This window comes from Eschrichtius robustus, chromosome 10 (genome assembly GCF_028021215.1).
Source record: "Eschrichtius robustus isolate mEscRob2 chromosome 10, mEscRob2.pri, whole genome shotgun sequence".
Lineage (NCBI taxonomy): Eukaryota > Metazoa > Chordata > Mammalia > Artiodactyla > Eschrichtiidae > Eschrichtius > Eschrichtius robustus.
Genome location: NC_090833.1, coordinates 82,640,162 through 82,662,538, shown reverse-complemented (window position 1 = coordinate 82,662,538; position 22,377 = coordinate 82,640,162). Strand labels below are relative to the sequence as shown.

General features: G+C 36.0%; 1 protein-coding gene across 2 annotated transcripts in view; it reads left to right on the top strand.

Annotated features, from left to right (window-relative positions):
- Window positions 1-22,377, top strand: part of UBQLN1 (ubiquilin 1) — a 56,365-nt gene that overhangs the window by 7,581 nt on the left and 26,407 nt on the right. For both annotated transcript variants that reach the window (XM_068553594.1, XM_068553593.1), the window contains exons 2-3: window positions 20,993-21,144; window positions 22,236-22,351. In XM_068553594.1, coding sequence (XP_068409695.1) covers window positions 20,993-21,144; window positions 22,236-22,351 — 268 coding nt within the window. The remainder of the gene's footprint in view (window positions 1-20,992; window positions 21,145-22,235; window positions 22,352-22,377) is intronic.

Genomic DNA, 22,377 nt, shown 5'->3' with positions numbered 1-22,377 from the left:
TAGCCTAGTATATCTTAAGTATCATTTCAACATGTAATTGATATTTTAAAAATTGAGATATTTTACTTTTTTTTTCATACTAGGTGTTCAAGATCTGGTGTGTATTTTACACACACAGCACATCTCAATTTGGACTAGCCACATTTCAAGTGCTCAATAACCACATTTGGTTAGAGACTTCCGAATTAGATAGCATAGCTAGTAAAGTTTTCATGCTTCGTTCCCTACTTACCTCTCCCCCTTTATTCACTGCATTTCAGCTGTTTTTAAGTCTTTCCCTCCAACTATCACTAGCTCTTTCCCTTTTTGAGCTTTTGCCAATGTTGCTAATGACAGTAACATAACAGTACTTATTCCAGGCTTATCAAAGCATACTGCATTATTGTTATTTTTTTTAAGTGTCACAACTTTATGATGAAAGTACTGTTGTTACCTCTTTTTTAAAGTGAAGAAACTGAAACTCAGATTAGTAATGTGATTAAATTTATATGCCTGTTAAATAGTGGAGCCTAGATTGAAATCCAGTGACTAACTTTGGAGCCCACACCTAACCACTGCTCCAAGCTGCCTTGACTTTCCTCTGGTTGGCTTTTCAGCCTTTGGGTTTATTTAAATGTCAGTTCATTAAAGGTTGATTGGACTCACCAATCTAAATTAGATCAATGACTATAATCTCTTGATACCATTTTGTGATTATATGGACTTTTTCCTCCCCACCCCATACTGTAAGAATTTACAAAGGTAGGGGTGTTTTGCTTACCTCTTAATCTCATTGTACCTGCCTAGTATTGCACTTGGCACACATTGAGTAATGCAAATATTTATTGAGTGAATGAACAAATAGTGTTTTAAAGATTTATTTGCAGTATTTTGTACTTAGTTGGGACTATTTTAACAATGTGATTTACTTAGAAAAATGTGACATTTATTCTTAGTTTAATCAAATGTCTAAAGGCATTATTTTAGTTGTTTTTGTATCTGAGCAGCTTAAAAAGAAAATCCCATTAAAATTAGGATTGGGAATTTTTTAAGAGACTAAAGTTGCGGTCTCCAAATCTGTTTGATGCAAATATTACTGAGTTAACATACTGAACAAATTCCATTTATTATAGGCATAAATGAAATGTATATATATGCGCCTCTATTTTGCAAATCCTTTCATTATAAGAAGATCTGAACTGTGGTTTGTTCCAGGTAAATTTATGCCATTCTGACTTAGTTCGATGTTCTGTAGATATGACAACACAGACTGCTTGGTTTATTAATTAAGCAGCTTCTATACAGATTTCTAGACTAGTAAAATGTTTTTTGATAAATTTTTTATAGCCTTTAAAGCTCTCTCCAGTTTTTATAAAGGATATGGCTTTATTCGTTTTTAAAATACAGACTGCAAAGAAAATGAAATACATTATGCATGCTGTTACTTTAGGAAATTCGAATGATGTAGAAAAGTATGAAATAAGGGGACCCGTTCAAAAAAAGTTACTCAAAGTGTTTATCTATTTATCTGATTCTGTCCGGAAAAGTGTTTCTCTATTTACCCGTATATAATTTTCTATTTATTCCTGTTAAGCAGATGGATTATTACCCACACTTTTACCTTACTCTTTTTATTTGTATCTTTGCAGTCTTTCCATATTGGCATGTGTAGAGCTAACTCATTCCACTATTTATGATTACTTGTGTTTATATATTTATTAATATTTTGAGAAATGGGGAAAGGGTGTGTTGTCATTATTAATATTGAAATGAGGTCTGCATTTTGGAGAGAGCATGAACCTTGGAATTTGAGAGATCTGACTTTGGGCAAGGCGCTTTACACCTCTGAGCCTCACAGGCCACATTTTTAACATGTGATATAATATCTGCTTCACTAGATTGTTTGGAGGATTTCATGAGATAATATGTAAAAGTACCTGGCTCAGAGTTTATATACTTTACTTGTATTGGTTTCTTTCCTCCTGTACTCTTTTGTTTGCCAGTGAATTGAGTCTTAATTTTTTTGTAGTAGAAGGAAGAATGCGAGCATGTGTAAGTGAAACATTTAGTTTGTGGATGTTAGATTTAGGTCATAGAAACTCCTAAAAATTACATTTTTATTGATAATGCACTATAACATTTTTGACTGAGTGTTCAGTTTTATATTCATAAGAAGGTGCCCTTTTCTCATATAGCTGCTTATGTTTCTAGTTTATTTTATACCCAACATCGTCGTGTAGGATTTATGCAATGGTTTTTTTTTTAATATATAATTTTAAAATTTATTTTTGGCTGCGTTGGGTCTTTGTTGCCGTGTGCAGGCCTTTCTTTAGTTGTGGTGAGCGGAGGCTACTCTTCATTGTGGTGCGCGGGCTTCTCATTGCGGTGGCTTCTCTTGTTGCGGAGCACGGGCTCTAGGCATATGGGCTTCAGTAGTTGTGGCTCACGGGCTGTAGAGCACAGACTGAGTAGTTGTGGCACACAGGCTTAGTTGCTCTGCGGCATGTAGGGTCTTCTCTGACCAGGGCTCAAATACGTGTCCCCTGCATTGGCAGGCGGATTCTCAACCACTGTGCCACCAGGGAAGCCCCTGTACAATGTTTTTTAATGAGGGTACTTTAAGGTTACTCAGACTCAGGCATTTGTTGCAATAAGTTTTATGTTTCTGCAGAGGAATAGTGTTTGTGGACTGCCTCTGTCTAAAGCTGCTTTGAGAATTTTTAAGATTGCTAATTGTTTTTTTTCCTAAGTCAATACTACGTAGTTTCTGATTTTTTGTTGTAGTGTTCAGTAAAAGTGTAGTAGTTAAAACAAACATAGAAGTAAAGTTCAAATGTTAGAGATCAAATTTTGGAAAATTTGAAGCCACGGTAAACTATTTCCTCTGCCTTTTTTTGGAGTGCAGAATAGAAGTTTAAGGATATCTGAAGTATGTGCAGGATTTTTGGCTCTTCTGCAAACACATAACATTGTTTAAATTGATCATATTTGGATTAAAATTTTATAAAATGCAGCTTATTTGGGAAAGTATAGCATATCTCTTTGATATGGTACAGTTAAAAACTGAGGTTTATTCATTTTTTTTTTTTGAACAAACAAAACATTGTAATCAAACGTGCTGTGATAAAAAATAAAAATTAAGTTAAAAATACGAACAAGAAGTAATGAGACATAAACTTTAAATGGCTTTTTTCCTAGCACATTCCATTCTTTTTTTTTTTAATTATGAAATTTTATTATAGTATAAAGTACATACAGAAAGGGAATACATCAAAAGTGCACAGTTCTATCAATTTTGCACAAATGAAACACACTCCTGCAACCAGCCCCTATATCAAGGGACAAGCATTACCACCTCTCAGAAGGCCACTCCTGTTTCCTTCCAGCCACCGCCTACAAAGTCAAAGTGTCATAACTTCCTTCATCCTCCTGACATCTAGCAGCCTAAATTCATTTTGTTGGTTCTGCAACTTTATATAATCACACATATACATTTTCCAGTCTGGCTTCATTTGGTGCCCATTGTATTTATGAGCTTCACCAACACTGTTCCAATGTAGTTGTATTTGTAATTTGTTTTTTTTTTTTTTTAAATCAGTCATCAGTTTTATACACATCACTGTATACATGTCAATCCCAATCGCCCAATTCAGCACACCACCATCCCCACCCCACCACAGTTTTCCCCCCTTGGTGTCCATACGTTTGTTCTCTACATCTGTGTCTCAACTTCTGCCCTGCAACCCGGTTCAACTGTATCACTTTTTTTAGGTTCCACATGCATGCGTTAACATACGATATTTGTTTTTCTCTTTCTGACTTACTTCACTCTGTATGACAGTCTCTAGATCCATCCACGTCTCAACAAATGACTCAATTTCGTTCCTTTTTATGGCTGAGTAATATTCCATTGTATATATGTACCACAACTTCTTTATCCATCCGTCTGTCGATGGGCATTTAGGTTGCTTCCATGACCTGGCTATTGTAAATAGTGCTGCAGTGAACATTGGGGTGCATGTGTCTTTTTGAATTATGGTTTTCTCTGGGTATATGCCCAGTAGTGGGATTGCTGGGTCATATGGTAATTCTATTTTTAGTTTTTTAAGGAATCTCTATATTGTTCTCCATAGTGGCTGTATCAATTTACATTCCCACCAACAGTGCAAGAGGGTTCCCTTTTCTCCACACCCTCTCCAGCATTTGTTGTTTGTAGATTTTCTGATGATGCCCATTCTAACTGGTGTGAGGTGATACCTCATTGTAGTTTTGATTTGCATTTCTCTAATAATTAGGGACGTTGAGCATCTTTTCATGTGCTTCGTGGCCGCCTGTATGTCTTCTTTGGAGAAATGTCTATTTAGGTCTTCTGCCCATTCTTGGATTGGGTTGTTTGTTTCTTTAATACTGAGCTGAATGAGCTGTTTATATATTTTGGAGATTAATCCTTTGTCCGTTGATTCATTTGCAAATATTTTCTCCCATTCTGAGGGTTGTCTTTTCGTCTTGTTTATGGTTTCCTTTGCTGTGCAAAAGCTTTGAAGTTTCATTAGGTCCCATTTGTTTACTTTCGTTTTTATTTCCATTACTCTAGGAGGTGGGTCAAAAAAGATCTTGCTGTGATTTATGTCAAAGAGTGTTCTTCCTATGTTTTCCTCCAAGAGTTTTATAGTGTCCAGTCTTACATTTAGGTCTCTAACCCATTTTGAGTTTATTTTTGTGTACGGTGTTAAGGAGTGTTCTAATTTCATTCTTTTCCATGTAGCTGTCCAGTTTTCCCAGCACCACTTATTGAAGAGACTGTCTTTTCTCCATTGTATATCCTTGCCTCCTTTGTCATAGATTAGTTGACCATATGTGCGTGGGTTTATCTCTGGGCTTTCTATCTTGTTCCATTGATCTATGTTTCTGTTTTTGTGCCAGTACTATATTGTCTTGAGTACTGTAGCTTTGTAGTATAGTCTGAAGTCAGGGAGTCTGATTCCTCCAGCTCCATTTTTTTCCCTCAAGACTGCTTTGGCTATTCGGGGTCTTTTGTGTCTCCATACAAATTTTAAGATGATTTGTTCTAGCTCTGTAAAAAATGCCCTTGGTAATTTGATAGGGATTGCATTGAATCTGTAGATTGCTTTGGGTAGTATAGTCATTTTCACAATATTCATTCTTCCAATCCAAGAACATGGTATATCTCTCCATCTGTTGTTATCATCTTTAATTTCTTTTATCAGTGTCTTATAGTTTTCTGCATACAGGTCTTTTGTCTCCCTAGGTAGGTTTATTCCTAGGTATTTTATTCTTTTTGTTGCAATGGTAAATGGGAGTGGTTCCATAATTTCTCTTTCAGATTTTCCATCATTAGTGTATAGGAATGCAAGAGATTTCTGTGCATTAGTTTTGTATCCTGCAACTTTACCAAATTCATTAATTAGCTCTAGTAGTTTTCTGGTGGCAGTTTTAGGATTCTCTATGTATAGTATCATGTCATCTGCAAACAGTGACAGTTTTACTTCTTCTTTTCCAATTTGTATTCCTTTTATTTCTTTTTCTTCTCTGATTGCCATGGCTAGGACTTCCAAAACTATGTTAAATAATAGTGGTGAGAGTGGACATCCTTGTCTCATTCCTGATCTTAGAGGAAATGCTTTCAGTTTTTCACCATTGAGAATGATGTTTGCTGTGGGTTTGTCGTATATGGCCTTCATTATGTTGAGGTAGGTTCCCTCTATGCCCACTCTCTGGAGAGTTTTTATCATAAATGGGTGTTGAATTTTGTCAAAAGCTTTTTCTGCATCTATTGAGATGATCATGGTTTTTATTCTTCAGTTTGTTAATATGGTGTATCACATTGATTGATTTGCGTTTATTGAAGAATCCTTGCATCCCTGGGATAAATCCCACTTGATCATGGTGTATGATCCTTTTAATGTGTTGTTGGATTCTGTTTGCTAGTATTTTGTTGAGGATTTTTGCATCTATATTCATCAGTGATATTGGTCTGTAATTTTCTTTTTTTGTAGTATCTTTGTCTGGTTTTGGTATCAGGGTGATGGTGGCCTCATAGAATGAGTTTGGGAGTGTTCCTTCCTCTGCAATTTTTTGGAAGAGTTTGAGAAGGATGGGTGTTAGCTCTTCTCTAAATGTTGGATAGAATTCACCTGTGAAGCCATCTGGTCCTGGAGTTTTGTTTGTTGGAAGATTTTTAATCACAGTTTCAATTTCATGACTTGTGATTGGTCTGTTCATATTTTCTGTTTCTTCCTGGTTCAGTCTTGGAAGGTTATACATTTCTAAGAATTTGTCCGTTTCTTCCAGGTTGTCCATTTTATTGGTATAGAGTTGCTTGTAGTAGTCTCTTAAGATGCTTTGTATTTCTGCGGTGTCTGTTGTAACTTCTCCTTTTTCATTTCTGATTTTATTGAGTTGAGTCCTCTCCCTCTTTTTCTTGATGAGTCTGGCTAATGGCTTATCAATTTGATTTATCTTCTCAAAGAACCAGCTTTTAGTTTTATTGATCTTTGCTATTGTTTTCTTTGTTTCTATTTCATTTATTTCCGCTCTGATCTTTATGATTTCTTTCCTTCTGCTAACTTTGGGTTTTGTTTGTTCTTCTTTCTCTAGTTTCTTTAGGTGTAAGGTTAGATTGTTTACTTGAGATTTTTCTTGTTTCTTTAGGTAGGCTTGTATAGCTATAAACTTCCCTCTTAGAATTGCTTTTGCTGCATCCCATAGGTTTTGGGTCGTCGTGTTTTCATTGTCATTTGTCTCTAGGTATTTTTTAATTTCCTCTTTGATTTCTTCAGTGATCTCTTGGTTATTTAGTAACGTATTGTTTAGCCTCCATGTGTTTGTGTTTTTTGCGATTTTTTCCCTGTAATTCATTTCTAATCTCATAGCGTTGTGGTCGGAAAAGATGCTTGATATGATTTCAATTTTCTTAAATTTACTGAGGCTTGATTTGTGACTCAAGATGTGATTTATCCTGGAGAATGTTCCATGCGCACTTGAGAAGAAAGTGTAATTTGCTGTTTTTGGATGGAATGTCCTATAAATATCAATTAAATCTCTCTGGTCTATTGTGTCATTTAAAGTTTCTGTTTCCTTATTTATTTTCATTTTGGATGATCTGTCCATTGGTGTAAGTGAGGTGTTAAAGTCCCCCACTATTATTGTGTTACTGTCGATTTCCTCTTTTATAGCTGTTAGCAGTTGCCTTATGTATTGAGGTGCTCCTATGTTGGGTGCATATATATTTATAATTGTTATATCTTTTTCTTGGATTGATCCTTTGATCATTATGTGGTGTCCTTCCTTGTCTCTTGTAACATTCTTTATTTTAAAGTCTATTTTATTTGATATGAGTATAGCTACTCCAGTTTTCTTTTGATTTCCATTTGCATGGAATATCTTTTTCCATCCCCTCACTTTCAGTCTTTATGTGTTCCTAGGTCTAAAGTGGGTCTCTTGTAGACAGCATATATATGGGTCTTGTTTTTGTATCCATTCAGCAAGCCTGTGTCTCTTGGTTGGAGCATTTAATCCATTCACGTTTAAGGTAATTATCGATATGTATGTTCCTATGACCATTTTCTTAATTGTTACGGGCTTGTTTTTGTAGGTCCTTTTCTTCTCTTGTGTTTCCCAGTCAGAGAAGTTCCTTTAGCATTTTTTGTAGAGCTGGTTTTGTGGTGCTGAATTCTCTTAGCTTTTGCTTGTCTGTAAAGCTTTTGATTTCTCCATCAAATCTAAATGAGATCCTTGCCGGGTAGAGTAATCTTGGTTGTAGGTTCTTCCCTTTCATCACTTTAAGTATATCATGTCACTCCCTTCTGGCTTGCAGAGTTTCTGCTGAGAAATCAGCTGTTTACCTTATGGGAGTTCCCTTGTATGTTATTTGTCGTTTTTCCCTTGCTGCTTTCAATAATTTTTCTTTGTCTTTAATTTTTGCCAATTTGATTACTATGTGTCTCGGCGTGTTTCTCCTTGGGTTTATCCTGTATGGGACTCTCTGCGCTTCATGGACTTGGGTGGCTATTTCCTTTCCCATGTTAGGGAAGTTTTCAACTATAATCTCTTCAAATATTTTCTCTGGTCCTTTCTCTCTCTCTTCTCCTTCTGGGACCCCTATAATGCAAATGTTGTTGCGTTTAATGTTGTCCCAGAGGTCTCTTAGGCTGTCTTCATTTCTTTTCATTCTTTTTTCTTTATTCTGTTCTGCGGCAGTGAATTCCACCATTCTGTCTTCCAGGTCACTTATCCGTTCTTCTGCCTCAGTTATTCTGCTATTGATTCCTTCTAGTGTAGTTTTCATTTCAGTTATTGTATTGGTCATCTCTGTTTGTTTGTTCTTTAATTCTTCTAGGTCTTTGTTAATCATTTCTTGCATCTTCTCAATCTTTGCCTCCATTCTTATTCCGAGGTCCTGGATCATCTTCACTATCATTATTCTGAATTCTTTTTCTGGAAGGTTGCCTATCTCCACTTCATTTAGTTGTTTTTCTGGGGTTTTTTCTTGTTCCTTCAACTGGTATATAGCCCTCTGCCTTTTCATCTTGTCTATCTTTCTGTGAATGTGGTTTTTGGTCCACAGGCTGCAGGATTGTAGTTTTTCTTGCTTCTGCTGTCTGCCCTCTGGTGGTTGAGGCTATCTAAGAGGCTTGATGGGAGGCTCTGGTGGTGGGTAGAGCTGACTGTTGCTTTGGCAGCCAGAGCTCAGTAAAAGTTTAATCCACTTGACTGTTGATGGGTGGGGTTGGGTTCCCTCCCTGTTGGTTGTTTTGCCTGAGGCAACCCAACCCTGGAGCCTACCTGGACCCCTTTGTGGGGCTAATGACAGACTCTGGGAGGGCTCACGCCAAGGAGTACTTCCCAGAACTTCTGCTGCCAGTGTCCTTGTCCCCACGGTGAAACAGAGCCACCCCCCCGCCTCTGCAGGAGACCTTCCAACACTAGCAGGTAGGTCTGGTTCAGTCTCTCCCAGGGTCACTGCTCCTTCCTCTGGGTCCCGATGCACACACTATTTTGTGTGCGGCCTCCACGAGTGGGGTCTCTGCTTCCCCCAGTCCTGTCGAAGTCCTGCAGTCAATTCCCACTAGGCTTCAAAGTCTGATTCTCTATGAATTCCTCCTCCCGTTGCCGGACCCCCAGGTTGGGAAGCCTGACGTGGGGCTCAGAACCTTCACTCCAGTTGGTGGAATTCTGTGGTATAAGTGTTCGCCAGTCTGTGAGTCACCCACCCACCAGCTATGGGATTTGATTTTACTCTGATTGCGCTCCTCCTACCGTCTCATTGTGGCTTCTCCTTTGTCTTTGAATGTGGGGTATCTTTTTTGCTGAGTTCCAGTGTCTTACTGTCGATGATTGTTCAGCAGCTAGTTGTGATTCTGGTATTCTCGCAAGAGAGAGTGAGAGCACATCCTTCTACTCCGCCGTCTTGTTTTGTCTCCTCCCCAGCGGTTTATTCATTTTTGTTTCCAGTGGAGTGGCAGGCTGTTGAGCGTCGTAATCCTTGGTTTTTGTAAGTTTGTTCCAAGCTTTGGGTAATTTACTCAGAGTAAATGAATATTACATTAGTCTATTTGGGAGTAGTTCTAATACCTAAATTGTTTGACATCGGTTGTTTGAAATGTAAAATTTGTTTGTATAAGAATTAGATTATAATAGGTAGTCAGTTTATACAGTTTCCCTTTGTATGGTACTAGAAGTATAGCTGTACCCTATCTCTGTCATAATGCTTTCCAACTTTCACCATGAAGTGCTATAAACTCATACTTTTGAATTGCCTTAGGTGCCCCTCAGAACCAAGAGTTCCATGAGGCTAGAGGATCCTAGTATCAGTGATGTTAATTTTCAACAATGCTGTAATTCTGTAGGAGGAAGTTATTTCTTATGGGTCTTATTAAGGACTTTGGTTTCTTGAGATTTTGTTGTGAGGATTGAATGAGATGATGTGGGGGTGTGGTTCCAGGCACAGTGTAGCTGCTAAATTAGCAATGAATGTAAATGCTTTTTGAACTGTGTGCCATAGGATTTTACTCCTTTGCATCTAGGATACCATAGAGAAGCCCCTAGTCTGTCCAGAAAGCCCACCTATCCTTCCTAACACTGACAACTCATGGCTAGTAGGATTCCAGCCCTTAAATATTACTAAGGGCTCAACTAAACTGTTCACAACTGTTCTATAAGCATTTGATGCTAGATTATGATGTTCATGGATGACCATCTCTTATTCTTGGGTGATCATCCCTGCTGTGATTTACATGTCTTATAGCCACTCTGGTCTGCTACCTAAAACTAAGGTATCTTTTTTTTTTCTTCCCCCAAGACAAATTTTATTTATTTATTTTTAAATTTTTATTGGAGTATAGTTGATTTCCAATGTTGTGTTTCAGGTGTACAGCAAAGTGAATCAGTTATACATATACATATATCCACCCTTTTTTTACATTCTTTTCCCATGTAGGTCATTACAGAGTATTGAGTAGAGTTACCTGTGCTATACAGTAGGTTCTTATTGGCTATCTGTTTTACGTATAGTAGTGTGTATATGTCAGTCCCAATGTCTCAATTTATCCCTCCCCCTTTACCCCCTGGAAACCATAAGTTTGTTTTCTACATCTGTGACTCTTAAAACTAGGGTATCTTCATCCCAATTTGTTTCTGATGACCTACCCAAGACAAAGTATATGATAGCTTTCTGGCTAGGTGAGTCACTTGAAATTGGATGCTCAGGAAAGTTGGTCATTTATGTTTTGACTTCCTGCTGTTTCTTATGTGTAGGGCATTCACAATCAACTTTTAAACCTATTTTAATTTAAGTATAGTACAGAACAATGCACACATAAATGTACAGCTTCATTTATTAGCACAAAAGTTAGAAGCAGAATATTATCAGCTTCCCAGATGTCACTTGTGATCCCTTACAATCACCACCTCCTCTTAACTACAACTTTTCTCACTTTTGACACTACGGTTTTTGCCCCTTTCCTCTCTTTTAACTTATGTTAATGATAACTTATGTTAATGAAATAATGTAGTTTATTGTCATTTGTGATTGGCTGCTTTTGCTCTACATTGATCCATGGTGACATGTGGCTGTAGTTCATGTGTTGTCATCGTGTGTAACAGTCTATTGAATGTATCACAATTTGTTCTACAGTTGAGGGTTTGGGTAGTTTTAAGTTTTGGGGTAATAAAGTTTGAACTTCATTGAACGTGTCTTTTGGTGTACCTGTGTGAACACATAATTTGTTAGATAAAATCCCAGAAGTAGAATTGTTGAGTCATACAACAAGCATACATTCAGCTTCTACTGTGAAATGTTCTTCTGAAATATGTGAATTTATACTTCTGTTCACAATATATGTGGATTCCAGTTGCTCCAAATCCTCTGCAGCAGTCTGTAACAGTCTTTTTTAATAGTACAACCACTTTGTTTGTTTATTTATTTATTTATTTATTTATTTATTTATTTATTTATTTATTTATTAGGCTGCATCGGGCCTTCATTGCAGCACATGAGATCTTTTGTTGCGGCACCCGGGCTTCTCTAGTCGTGGCCAACAGGCTCCAGAGCGTGTGGGCTTTGTAGCTGTGGCGCGCGGGCTTAGTTGCCCTGCGGCATGTGGGCTCTTAGTTCCCCCACCGGGGATCGAGCCTGCGTCCCCTGCATTGGAAGGTGGATTTTTAACCACTGGACCACCAGGGAAGTCCCTGTAACAGTCTTTATACTGGACTGTTGGGTGGGTGTGTCACTGGTTTTAAAGTTACCTGATGTTGTTAATTAGGATGAGTCCGCTTCCTCTGTATTATTGGCCATTTAGATTTCATTTTTGTGAAGTTCCTATTTCAGTCTATTGACTAGTTTTCAGTTGGGTTGTGTCTTGCTGATTTTCATGCTTTATGTATAAAATCTGGATTCAAGCTTTGTTGGTTTTTGGTATTGTAGATATTTTTTCTTTGTTGCTTATCTTTTTACTCTATTAATGATAGTTTAATTTATTGTGCCTTTTTTATGGCTAAATCTTTTTATGTCCTGTTCAGGAAATCTTTTCCAGTTGAACTAATATTTTATTGATTCATCTTTTTGGTATTGTTTAATTGCAAGGTACTGTTTAATTTGCATGTAGTTAGAGTACATACTCCATATGATTGAAAATTTTTGAAATATGTCGACTTGCTTTATGGCCCAGTATATAAGTTTGTAAATGTATTTTAAAAGAATACTTATTCTGTAGTTGTTGAGTACAGTGTTCTATACATGCCAGTTGGGTCATCAGTTAATTTTGTTGTTCAAAGCTTTTATATCCTTTTTTTTTTCTTTTGGTCCTATTTTATTTTATCAGTTACTGAGGTAAATATGCTAAAATATTTTACTGTACTTTTGGATTAGTCTGTTTTTCTCTGTAGTTCAATTTAATTTTTGCTTTATGTATTCTGAAGCTGTATTATGTACATATACATTTAAAGTTTTATCTTCTTGTGAGTTGAACACTTTATAATGTTGAAATGTCCTAGTTGCTTTTGTATTAAAGTTTGCTTTTTCCAGGGAACTATATTCAATATCATGTGATAAACCATAATGGAAAAGAATATGAAAAAGAATGTATATATGTGTATAACTGAGTCACTTTGTTGTACAGCAGTAATTAACACAACACTGTAAATAAACTACACTTCAGTTTAAGAAAAAAGTTTGCTTTGTCAATTAGAGTAGCCTCACTAACTTTATTTGGTTAGTTTTTGCATGGACTATCTTTATTCATTCTTTTTATTTTCAATCTTTCTTTTCCTTAGTAGTTTATGTGTATATCTTTTTTAAGCAGCATGAAGTTGGGTTTCTAAATCCAGTCCGGCAATTTTATCTTTTTAACACATAGTCTGTTATGTAATCACTGATACATTTGGTTTACGTTTACCATTATACTGTTTGATTTCTGTTTTTCCTGTCTCTTCTATGTTGCTTTTTTCTCTTTCTTTTGGATTGTTTTGTATTATTCCAATTGTTCCCCCCCTTTTTCCCAGCTGCCCCTTTTATTAGGTTGGTAGATGCATGCTGCTTAAACTATTCTTTTAGTAGTTATCCTAGAGATTACTATATGCATCTTATAAAATGTCTAAATCAGTAAGTACTTGTACTTTCCAGTTAATTCAAGAACCTTAGAACAGTTGAACACTGTTTACCTGCCTGTGGACTACACTTGATCTTCCTTCCTTCCTTGTTTCCTCTCTTCTTTTCTTCATTCCAACACAAAACATTGTTACTAATGCTTTATAAAGTCAGTTTTTATTTCAATTTATTCTTCCCATTTTTTTATTCCTTCATCTAGGAGAGGATCATTTTCTTCTGTCTGAGGAACATTTCCTGTAGTCTGTATATGCTGGGTAACAAATTCTCTGTTTTTGTGCGTCTGAAAATGTCTATTTTGATTTCATTTTGAGGGATTTTGCACTGGATATAAAATTTTAGTTTGCCAGTTACTCTTCCCCTTTTATAATTTTTTTCTTAATTTTTAAATCATGGATAATTTCAAGTATACAGAAGTAGAGATAATCGTAAGTTAGCCCCGCCATGAATCCTTCACCCAGCTTTGACAATTAATTTTGGAGCCAGTCTTGTTTCAGGTGTACTTTCCCTTAAGGCCCCTTTCCATACCCCATTATTTTGATGCATCTCTCATGCCTTATATCACTTCATCCTTTAATATTTCAGCATGTATCTCTAAAAGCTAAGGATCCCTTTAAAAAATGCAATATATTATCCTGCTTTACCAATTAATAATGTCTTAATTTCACCAGTCCAGAATTTCCCCATTGTTTCAAAATGATTTTTTAAGTGTAATGTTAGCATGAATTTATTATTATGTAGCTTTAACTTTTAAAAAATAGACTTTACTTTTTCGAGCAGTTTTAGATTTACAGCTAATAGAGCACAAAGTACAGAGTTCCCATACTCCCTGCTCCCCCTACTTTAACCCCCCCCCCACCATCGACATCCGTCGCAAGGTGGTACATTTGTTACAATTGATGGACCTCTACTGACACATCATTATCACTCAAAGTTCATAGTTTAAGATTCACTCTTGGTGTTTTGGCAAATGTATAGTGTATGTGCTCTACCTCTACCCTAACTCCTGGCAACCACTGATCCATTTACTGTCTCCATAGTTTTGTTCTTTCCAGAATGTCATCTAGTTGGAATTATACAGTACATAACCTTTTAGATTGGCTTATTTGACTTAGTAGTATGCATTTAAGGTTCCTCTATGGTTCTTTTCATGGTTTGATAGTTCATAGTTTGATAGCTCATTTCTTTTTATTGCTGAATAATATCCCATTGTCTGTCTTGGATAATGTCCAAGGTTTATTTATCCATTCACCTGTAGAAGAATTTCTTGGTTGCTTCAAAGTTTTAACATTAATGAATAAAGCTGCTATATACATCTGTGTGCAGGTTTTGTCTGGACATAAGTTCTCAATTCCTTTGGGTAAATACCAAGGAGAGGGTGATTGCTGGATCGAATGGTAAGAGTATGTTTAGTTTTGTAAGAAATTGCTAAACTGTCTTCCAAAGTGGCTATACCATTTTGTATTCCCATCAGCAGTGAATGAGAGTTTCTATTGTTCCATATCGTTGCCAGAATTTGGTAGTGTTATCTGTTTTGGTTTGGCCATCCTAGTAGTTGTATAGCGCAGTCTCCTTATTTTAATTGGCAATTCCTCTAATGGCCTATGATGCAGAGCATCTTTACGGACATGCTTATTTACCATTTGTATATCTTTTTTGATGAGATGTCTGTTAAAATTTTTTGCCCATTTTTTAATTGGGTTGTTCAGTTTCTTGTTGAGTTTTAAGAGTTCTTTGTATACTTTGGGTAACCGTCCTTTATCAGATGTGTCATTTCCAAATATTTTCTCCCAGTCTGGCTTGTTTTCTCATTCTCTTGCAAAAGATTTTTTTTTTCAAGTGGGATCCAAATAAAGCTCATACATTGCAAGGGACTGATAAGTTTCCTATTTTTTCTTTTCTGGCAAGTATGCTTTTATTTCTTTTTCCTGCCTCGTTTCATTGGCTGACATTTTTAATATGTTGAATAGAGTGAATAGAGAGCATACATCCTTGCTTTGTTACTGATCTTAGAGGGAAAGCATTCAGTTGTTCACCATTACTACACCAAATTGTAGATATTTTGTAGATGTGCTTTATCAGATCTGGGTAGTTCCCTTTTATTCCTGATTCCTTGGGACTTTAGTCATGAATGAATGCTTTCAAATGCTTTTTTACTATCGATTAATAAGACGGTGTGGATTTTCTTTTTCTTTTGTCAGTGTGGTGAATTATTGATTTTTCAAATGTTGACTTACTTAGCCTCACATTTCTAGGATAAACCTAACTTGGTAATGAAGAATTACTCTTGTTCTATATTGCTGGATTTGTTTGCTAGTATTTTACAGAGGATTTCTGCATCTGTGTTCATGAGGGATATTGGTCCCTAGTTTTCTTTTCTGGTTTTGGTATCAGGGTAATATTGGCCTCACGAAGTAAATTGAGAAGTGTTTCCTCTTCTGTTTTCAGAAGAGAGTGAATGAGTTCTGGCAGCTTGAATCTTTCAAGAAATTGGTCCATTTCATCCAAGTTGTCAAATACTTGCATGTAGTTTTCCTTATTCTATTAATAAAATCTGTGAGGTCTGTAGTCATTTCCTTCTGTTGTTACTGATATTGCTAGTCTATGTTTTCTCTGTTTTTTTTCTTGGCCATTCTAGTTAGAGGTTAATCAGTTTTACTAATATTTTAAAAGATTTTTTTCTTATTTTTCTGTTTTTATTTTGATTTCTGCTCTTATTTTTATTTTTTGTTGGGTTTCATTTGCTCTTTGTCTAGTTTCTAAAGGTTGAAACTTAGATTACTGATTTGTGATCTTTCTTAAATTTAAGCCTTTAATACTGTAAATTTTCCTAGGCATTGCTTTAGTTGCATCTCAGAAATTTTGACATATTGTAACTTCATTTTTGTTCAGTTGAAAATATTTTCTAATTGCTCCTCAAGACTTTCTTTTTGACCCATGAATTCTTTAGAAGTATTTTGTTTAATTAGGGAGTTTTCCAGATATCTTTCTGTTATTGACTTCTAGTGTAATTCCATTATTGTCAAGGAATATACTTATATGGTTCAATTATTTAAAATTTCCAAGGTCTGTTTTTATGACCCAGTTTATGGTCTTACCTTGGTTGAGTGTCCCTTGTGTACTTAAAAGTATCATTTCATCTATAGGTTCTCCTCTGCTTTTTCCCCGTAGCAATTTATTTGTTAAGGACACCTTTTTTGTTGATTTTAGTAGCTGTATCCTTTTAATGTCACTTAATGTATTCCTTTATTGCCTACAAATCTGGGGGAAATTTATTAGACCTAGAGCAGGCAGTGGTTCTTAGTAGTGTCCATCAGAATCACCTGGGAAGCTTGTTAAGCCATAGATTACTGGGCCCCATCCTCAGAGTTTCTGATTTGGTTTGGGCCTGAGAATTTGCATTTCTACCAAGTTAACCTGAGAATGGTGAATGTTGCTCATCTGGGGACAGCACTTTGAGAAGTACAGCAGTTTCTCAATCTTGTTATTGATTACATTTTGAGTTGGAAAATTCTTTGTCGTTGGGGTTGTTCTGTGCATTGTAGGATGTTCACCATCTTCGGTCTCTACCCACCAGTGGTACTTAAGCCCTGTTGTGACAACCAGAAATGTCTTTAGACATTGCCAAATGCCTCCCAGGGCAGATAGAGGCCTCCATTCACTTTAGGAACCACTGCTTTAGGGTGACTAACTGGGGAAAACTCTTAGGTCTTTATCTCTAAGTTCTTTTATTTTAGCCTGGTTAGATTCTCCTTGGAGACACTATATATTATAATCTTTCTGCTTGGATGTTGAAGGTCCAGATGCCAGCATTCTGTTTGATAGGTGTGAGGTGAAGGGGGAAAGGCTCAGCATCTGGTATGTCTCTGTTTACTTAATCTTCTGTTTTTAGTGTTGTATGTCTGTTCTCATTGTGTCTGGTGTGTTCTTTAGTTCAGAGACCCTCTGTTCCCCTTCCAGAGAGAAAAAAAAATCTTCTAGTCTTTTGTTGGGTTTGGGGAGGGACAGTTGCTTGCTTAGTGTGCAGTGAAGATGTGTCTGCTTCTTAGACTTTCAAATCCCCTTATTTTAGCCCTTAGGCACCTCTCACCTTATACCTTATCCTCAGCCTCTGGTGGTACCATGTCAAGTCTTCCAGGAATTCTGTAGATTGTGGGGATTGAATTAGCTTTTAGCTTGGCTTTCTGTATTGCCAGTTCAGGATTCAGTTCTCTTGGGTCCACTGGATGTCTGGGTTCAAAACTTTGTTCCAGTTAAGACTGAAAGGTCTCAATTTGTTCTGTTGTCTGAGTTTCTGCTTTAAAAATTTCTTTGTGCAGATCGTATGTCTGATAAGACTTGTATGTAGAATATATAAGGAATTTTTACAACTCAGTAATAGGAAGGCAAATAACCCAATTAAAAAATGGCAAAGGATGTTAATAAAGTTGTCCAAAGAAGATATATAAATAGGCACATGAAAAGATGCTCAACATTGTTAGCCATCAGGGGAATGCAAATCAAAACTACTGCACATCTACTAGGATGGCTATTAAAAAAACCAGTCAGGTAATAAATATTGGTGAAGGCATGGAGAGATGAGAACCCTTATACATTGCTGGTAGGATTGTACAATGGTATAGCCATTAGCCACTTCGGATAACACTTTGGTGGTTCCTCAAATGATTAAATCAAGAGTTACCGTATGACCCAGTAATTTAATTCCACATCTAGGTATATACCCAAGAGAAATGAAAACATATGTCCACAGAAAAACTTGTACATGAATGTTTATAGCAACATTATTCATAATAGCCCAAAGGTGGAAACAGCCCCAATGCCCATCAATTGATGAATGAATAAACAAAATGTTGTGTATTCATACAGTAGAATGTTGTTTGGCCATAAAAAGGAAGTATTGCTATATACTATGACATGGATGCACCTTGCAAACATTGCATATTATATGATTTCACTTATTGTGAAATGTCCAGCATAGGCAAATCTATTTGACAGAAAGTAGATCAGTGAGTGGTTTCTTTTTTCTTTTTTTAAAAAATTGGTATTTGTGGAGTCACTGGCTTTTTTTTTGGCCGTGCCACGCGGATTGCAGAATCTTAGTTCCCCAACCAGGGATTGAACCTGGGGCCCTGGCAGTGAAAGTGCCTAGCCCTAACCACTGGACCACCAGGGAACTCCCCGATTAGTGGTTTCTTATGGTTTGGAGTGATGGGAGAATAGGGAGGTGATAGCTAAAGGGTACTGGTTTCTTTTTGAGAAGATGAAAATTTCATAATTGACTGTGGTGATGGTAGCACCTATCTGTGAATATACTAAAAACCATTGTACACCTTAAATGGGTGAATTGTATATGTGAGTTATATCTCCATAAAGCATGAAGAAATCTTTCATCGTTGTTTCAATGGGGATTTGAAAGGAGGTAAGAGATGTGTGTCATCAATCTAGCATCTTACCTTCAAGTCCTAAAATGTGCTAAAATGCTATATAATTGTATGTTAAACAATTAAATTATATATTTTGGAATGACATGAGGTGTATCAAGGATTCTGAAAAGGATTTCTTAGTTTAAGGTTAAGAAACACAAACTTAGATTAACCTCATTTTACATATGAAAATGTTTTGATGTTCTTGAAGTCAAACCTAGATTTCAAGCTTAACCTAGCAGTTTATTAGCTGTGTCACTGTCAGAGGAGGGGGACATATTGAACCTCTCTGTTTCTATATCTGAAATAGGATTAAAAGTCATCTTCTTAAGTTACTGAGGATTAAAAGAGCTGGCATTGTAGTAGCTACTATTTATTGACCACCACGTATGTGACTGATGCTTGAATTTTACATACATTCTCATTCAATCCTTATAAAAACATGTGTTCTGCTCGTTACCTTATTATTATTTCTAATAGCTGCCAAAGGGAGAATGAGATGTTTAATAATAGGAGAATGGTTAAATCATGGTTTGACTTACTTCTTTATATAGAATATTGTGCTAATGGTACTTTAAAAAGATTTTTCTTGTTGGAAATTGTTTATCTTAGGTAAAAGGGTTATATATCATTTATTTCCTTTTTTTTACAATTAGTTTTTATTGGAGTATGGTTGCTTTATAATGTGTTAGCCTCCACTGCACAACAAATGAATCAGCCATACACATACAGATATCTCCTCCCTTTTGGACTTCCCTCCCATTTAGGTTACCACAGTGCATTAGGTAGAGTTCCCTGTGCTATACAGTATGTTCCTATCAATTGTCTATTTTGTACATAGTATCAATAATGTATATGCGTCAATCCCAGTCTCCCAATTCCTCCCACCCCACCCCTTTCCCCCATACATTTGTTCTCTATGTCTGTGTCTCTATTTCTGCTTTGCAAATAAGATCATCTATACCATTTTTCTAGATTCCACATATATGTGTCATTATAAGATATTTGCTTTTCTTTTTCTGACTTACTTCACTCTGTATGATGCTTTCTAGGTCCGTCCACGTCTCTATAAATGACCCAATTTCATTCCTTTTTATGGTTGAGTAATATTTCTTTGTATATATGTACCAGATCTTCGTTATCCATTCCTCTGTTGATGGACATTTAGGTTGCTTCCGTGTCCTGGCTATTGTAAATAGAGCTGCTGTGAACATTGGGGTGCATGTGTTTTTTTGAATTATGGTTTTCTATCATATATTTTAAAATAAAGGAAGGAAAGTTCAGATGGAAAAGGTCCAGAATATTTACTGCAGTATAATTTCGCATTATATGATTTTTTAAAAAACCAGTTGGTTACATTGAATGTTGTAACTTGATTATGGAAAATTTCATTTATACACAAAGGTATAATGTGATGAACTTTTGTGTACCTCTCATTTTCAACAGTGATTGACATATGGCCTATCTTGCTTTATATTTGTATTCCTCTTCATCTCCCCTCCTGCCCCTGCAAGAAAATGTTAGATATCATTATTTACTGTGTCTTTCCACTTACTGTGGGACAACCAAAAATATCCCCTTTTATTTCCAAAACATTGCCTTGGCGATAATGCTGTCATCTATTGAGAGCCACTTCTGTAGGGCATTGGTGTCTGTACGGCATTGGGGTAAGATGTGATTCTTTGAATTTCTTTACCACCCTGAGGTTTCCTGACTTTGACAGTGGAGTAAAAAAACCTAAGTATACAGGTGATTTTGATGAAGGTTTGAGAAACTGATCTAGTGTAGAATAAGTAAGCTTTTCTTATAGTATGACACTCTTTTCTATTCTGTTTTTGCATTTTATTCTTGTCCCTGGGAAGCCTTTCTTCAGGTTTTCCTGGCTACTTTCTAATTAGTTTTCACTGGAAAACTTTCTCTAACTACCCTTTGTGCTTCCTCTGTACTTTGTGGTTTACTGACTGCTCGCCTTCAGGAAAAGATTTTTGCTTTCTATCTTTGCATTTGCATGCTACTGCTTGTTAATAAATGTTTAATGAAAGAGGTGGGGCGTAAAGTCAGTATAATTGGCTTTCTTTATATTGAACTAGAAAGGAGCAGGATTCGAGATGGAAATCTGAGGAAAAGATTATTGTAAACTTGGTAAGAGCTATGTGTGGCTTGAACTACGTTTAGCACCATTGATATAAAAAGAATAAGGCTATGACAAAGAAGTGAATTATTGTATCTTAGCAGACGATTGAATATAGGATATGTACACCTGTAATAAAATGTTTGCATTAGAGATGAGTGAAGTGGTAACACTCATTTCCGACTAAGATCAAGATATGGACACAGAAATACTATGTCTTTATATTTGAATTGTTGCAGTATCTGTAGTGGGGGCTTCTTTTGAGGTACTTCTAGCAACTAGACTAGATGGTGTTATGCAAACATCTGTAATACATATTTATTTTATCTTATTTAGTTCAAGGAAGAAATCTCTAAACGTTTTAAATCCCATACCGACCAACTTGTGTTGATATTTGCTGGAAAAATTTTAAAAGATCAAGATACTTTGAGTCAGCATGGAATTCATGATGGACTTACTGTTCACCTTGTCATCAAAACACAAAACAGGTATGTTTTTAGAAGACTTTTAACTTTAAACCATGAATAAATGTTTATATTTCTCTCTTAAAAATAACCAGTCTTGGCTTTAAATGGCTTTCTGTCATTAATATGTAAATGGATTAAAATTCATTTATTTGCTGCTCATGTAGATAGCAAATGTTTTAATGATTCAGTAATGCTAATGCTTACACATCTGATATTTTAGACGGTTTATCATTGAGTTATTATATTATTTGAATTACAAAACAAGCAAATTAATGTTTTTAGCTGTGTTTTCTTGTTTAGAGAGATTTTTGGACAGAGATCAGGGGTGACTCATCTTCTTGGCAAACCACAAATTGGTAACCATGTTTCATTAAATCTAAGGCACCATTCAGTTTTTAAGAGATACCTTTATTTGTGTACCACTAAGTAAAAATATCGCCAATCAAATTGGTATATTTTCTTTTCACTTAAAATTATTATACTTAGTGAAAGAGCTCCTAGAGCTCCCTTAGACTTATTCAGATATGGTATTTTATCATCATTCAGATGAAATGAAATTCAGAACTCTTAACTGATGTCACATGGAAGGGGTTTCCAATAAACTCTCATTTTTTTACTTAAGGATATTAAGTAATAATCAGTTATTACTTGTACTGATTTCTCAGCCTTCTTTTGGTGAAGTCTCTCTTTATTTTTTACTTTTAACTTTTTTAGGTTCTGAGTAAAAGTGCCCCCCCAACCCTTAAGAACTTAGAAAGGGGTAGATAAAAAATAGCTTATATAGTCAAGCTTTGTGATTGTGACCAGTCATTGGATTCTCTTCTGTGAGGTGACCTATCTCCTTCTCTTACATAATCAGTATGATTGAAAGTAATAAAATATTTATGACAGTATACTTGAGGAAGGGCAGTTGAAATATAGTTTGGATTTTGTGGGGTTTCACTATGTTTCTTTATATTTGTGTTCCTAGTGCTTAGTTATTTCAGGGTGTTTACTCTATGATAATTTGAGTTCTGAAAACTTAAACTTTATTTCTGCGTATTGGAGTTCCAGAGGTTCTTTTGAAATAATTAGCTCCAGTGTTTATACCATGATATAATTATTTTTCCTAGGCCTCAGGATCATTCAGCTCAGCAAACCAACACCAGTGGAAGCAATGCTACCGCGTCATCAGCTCCTAATAGTACCTCCACATCTGGTTCTGCCACTAGCAACCCTTTTGGTTTAGGTAAGTATCTTTAGTCATTTTTTATA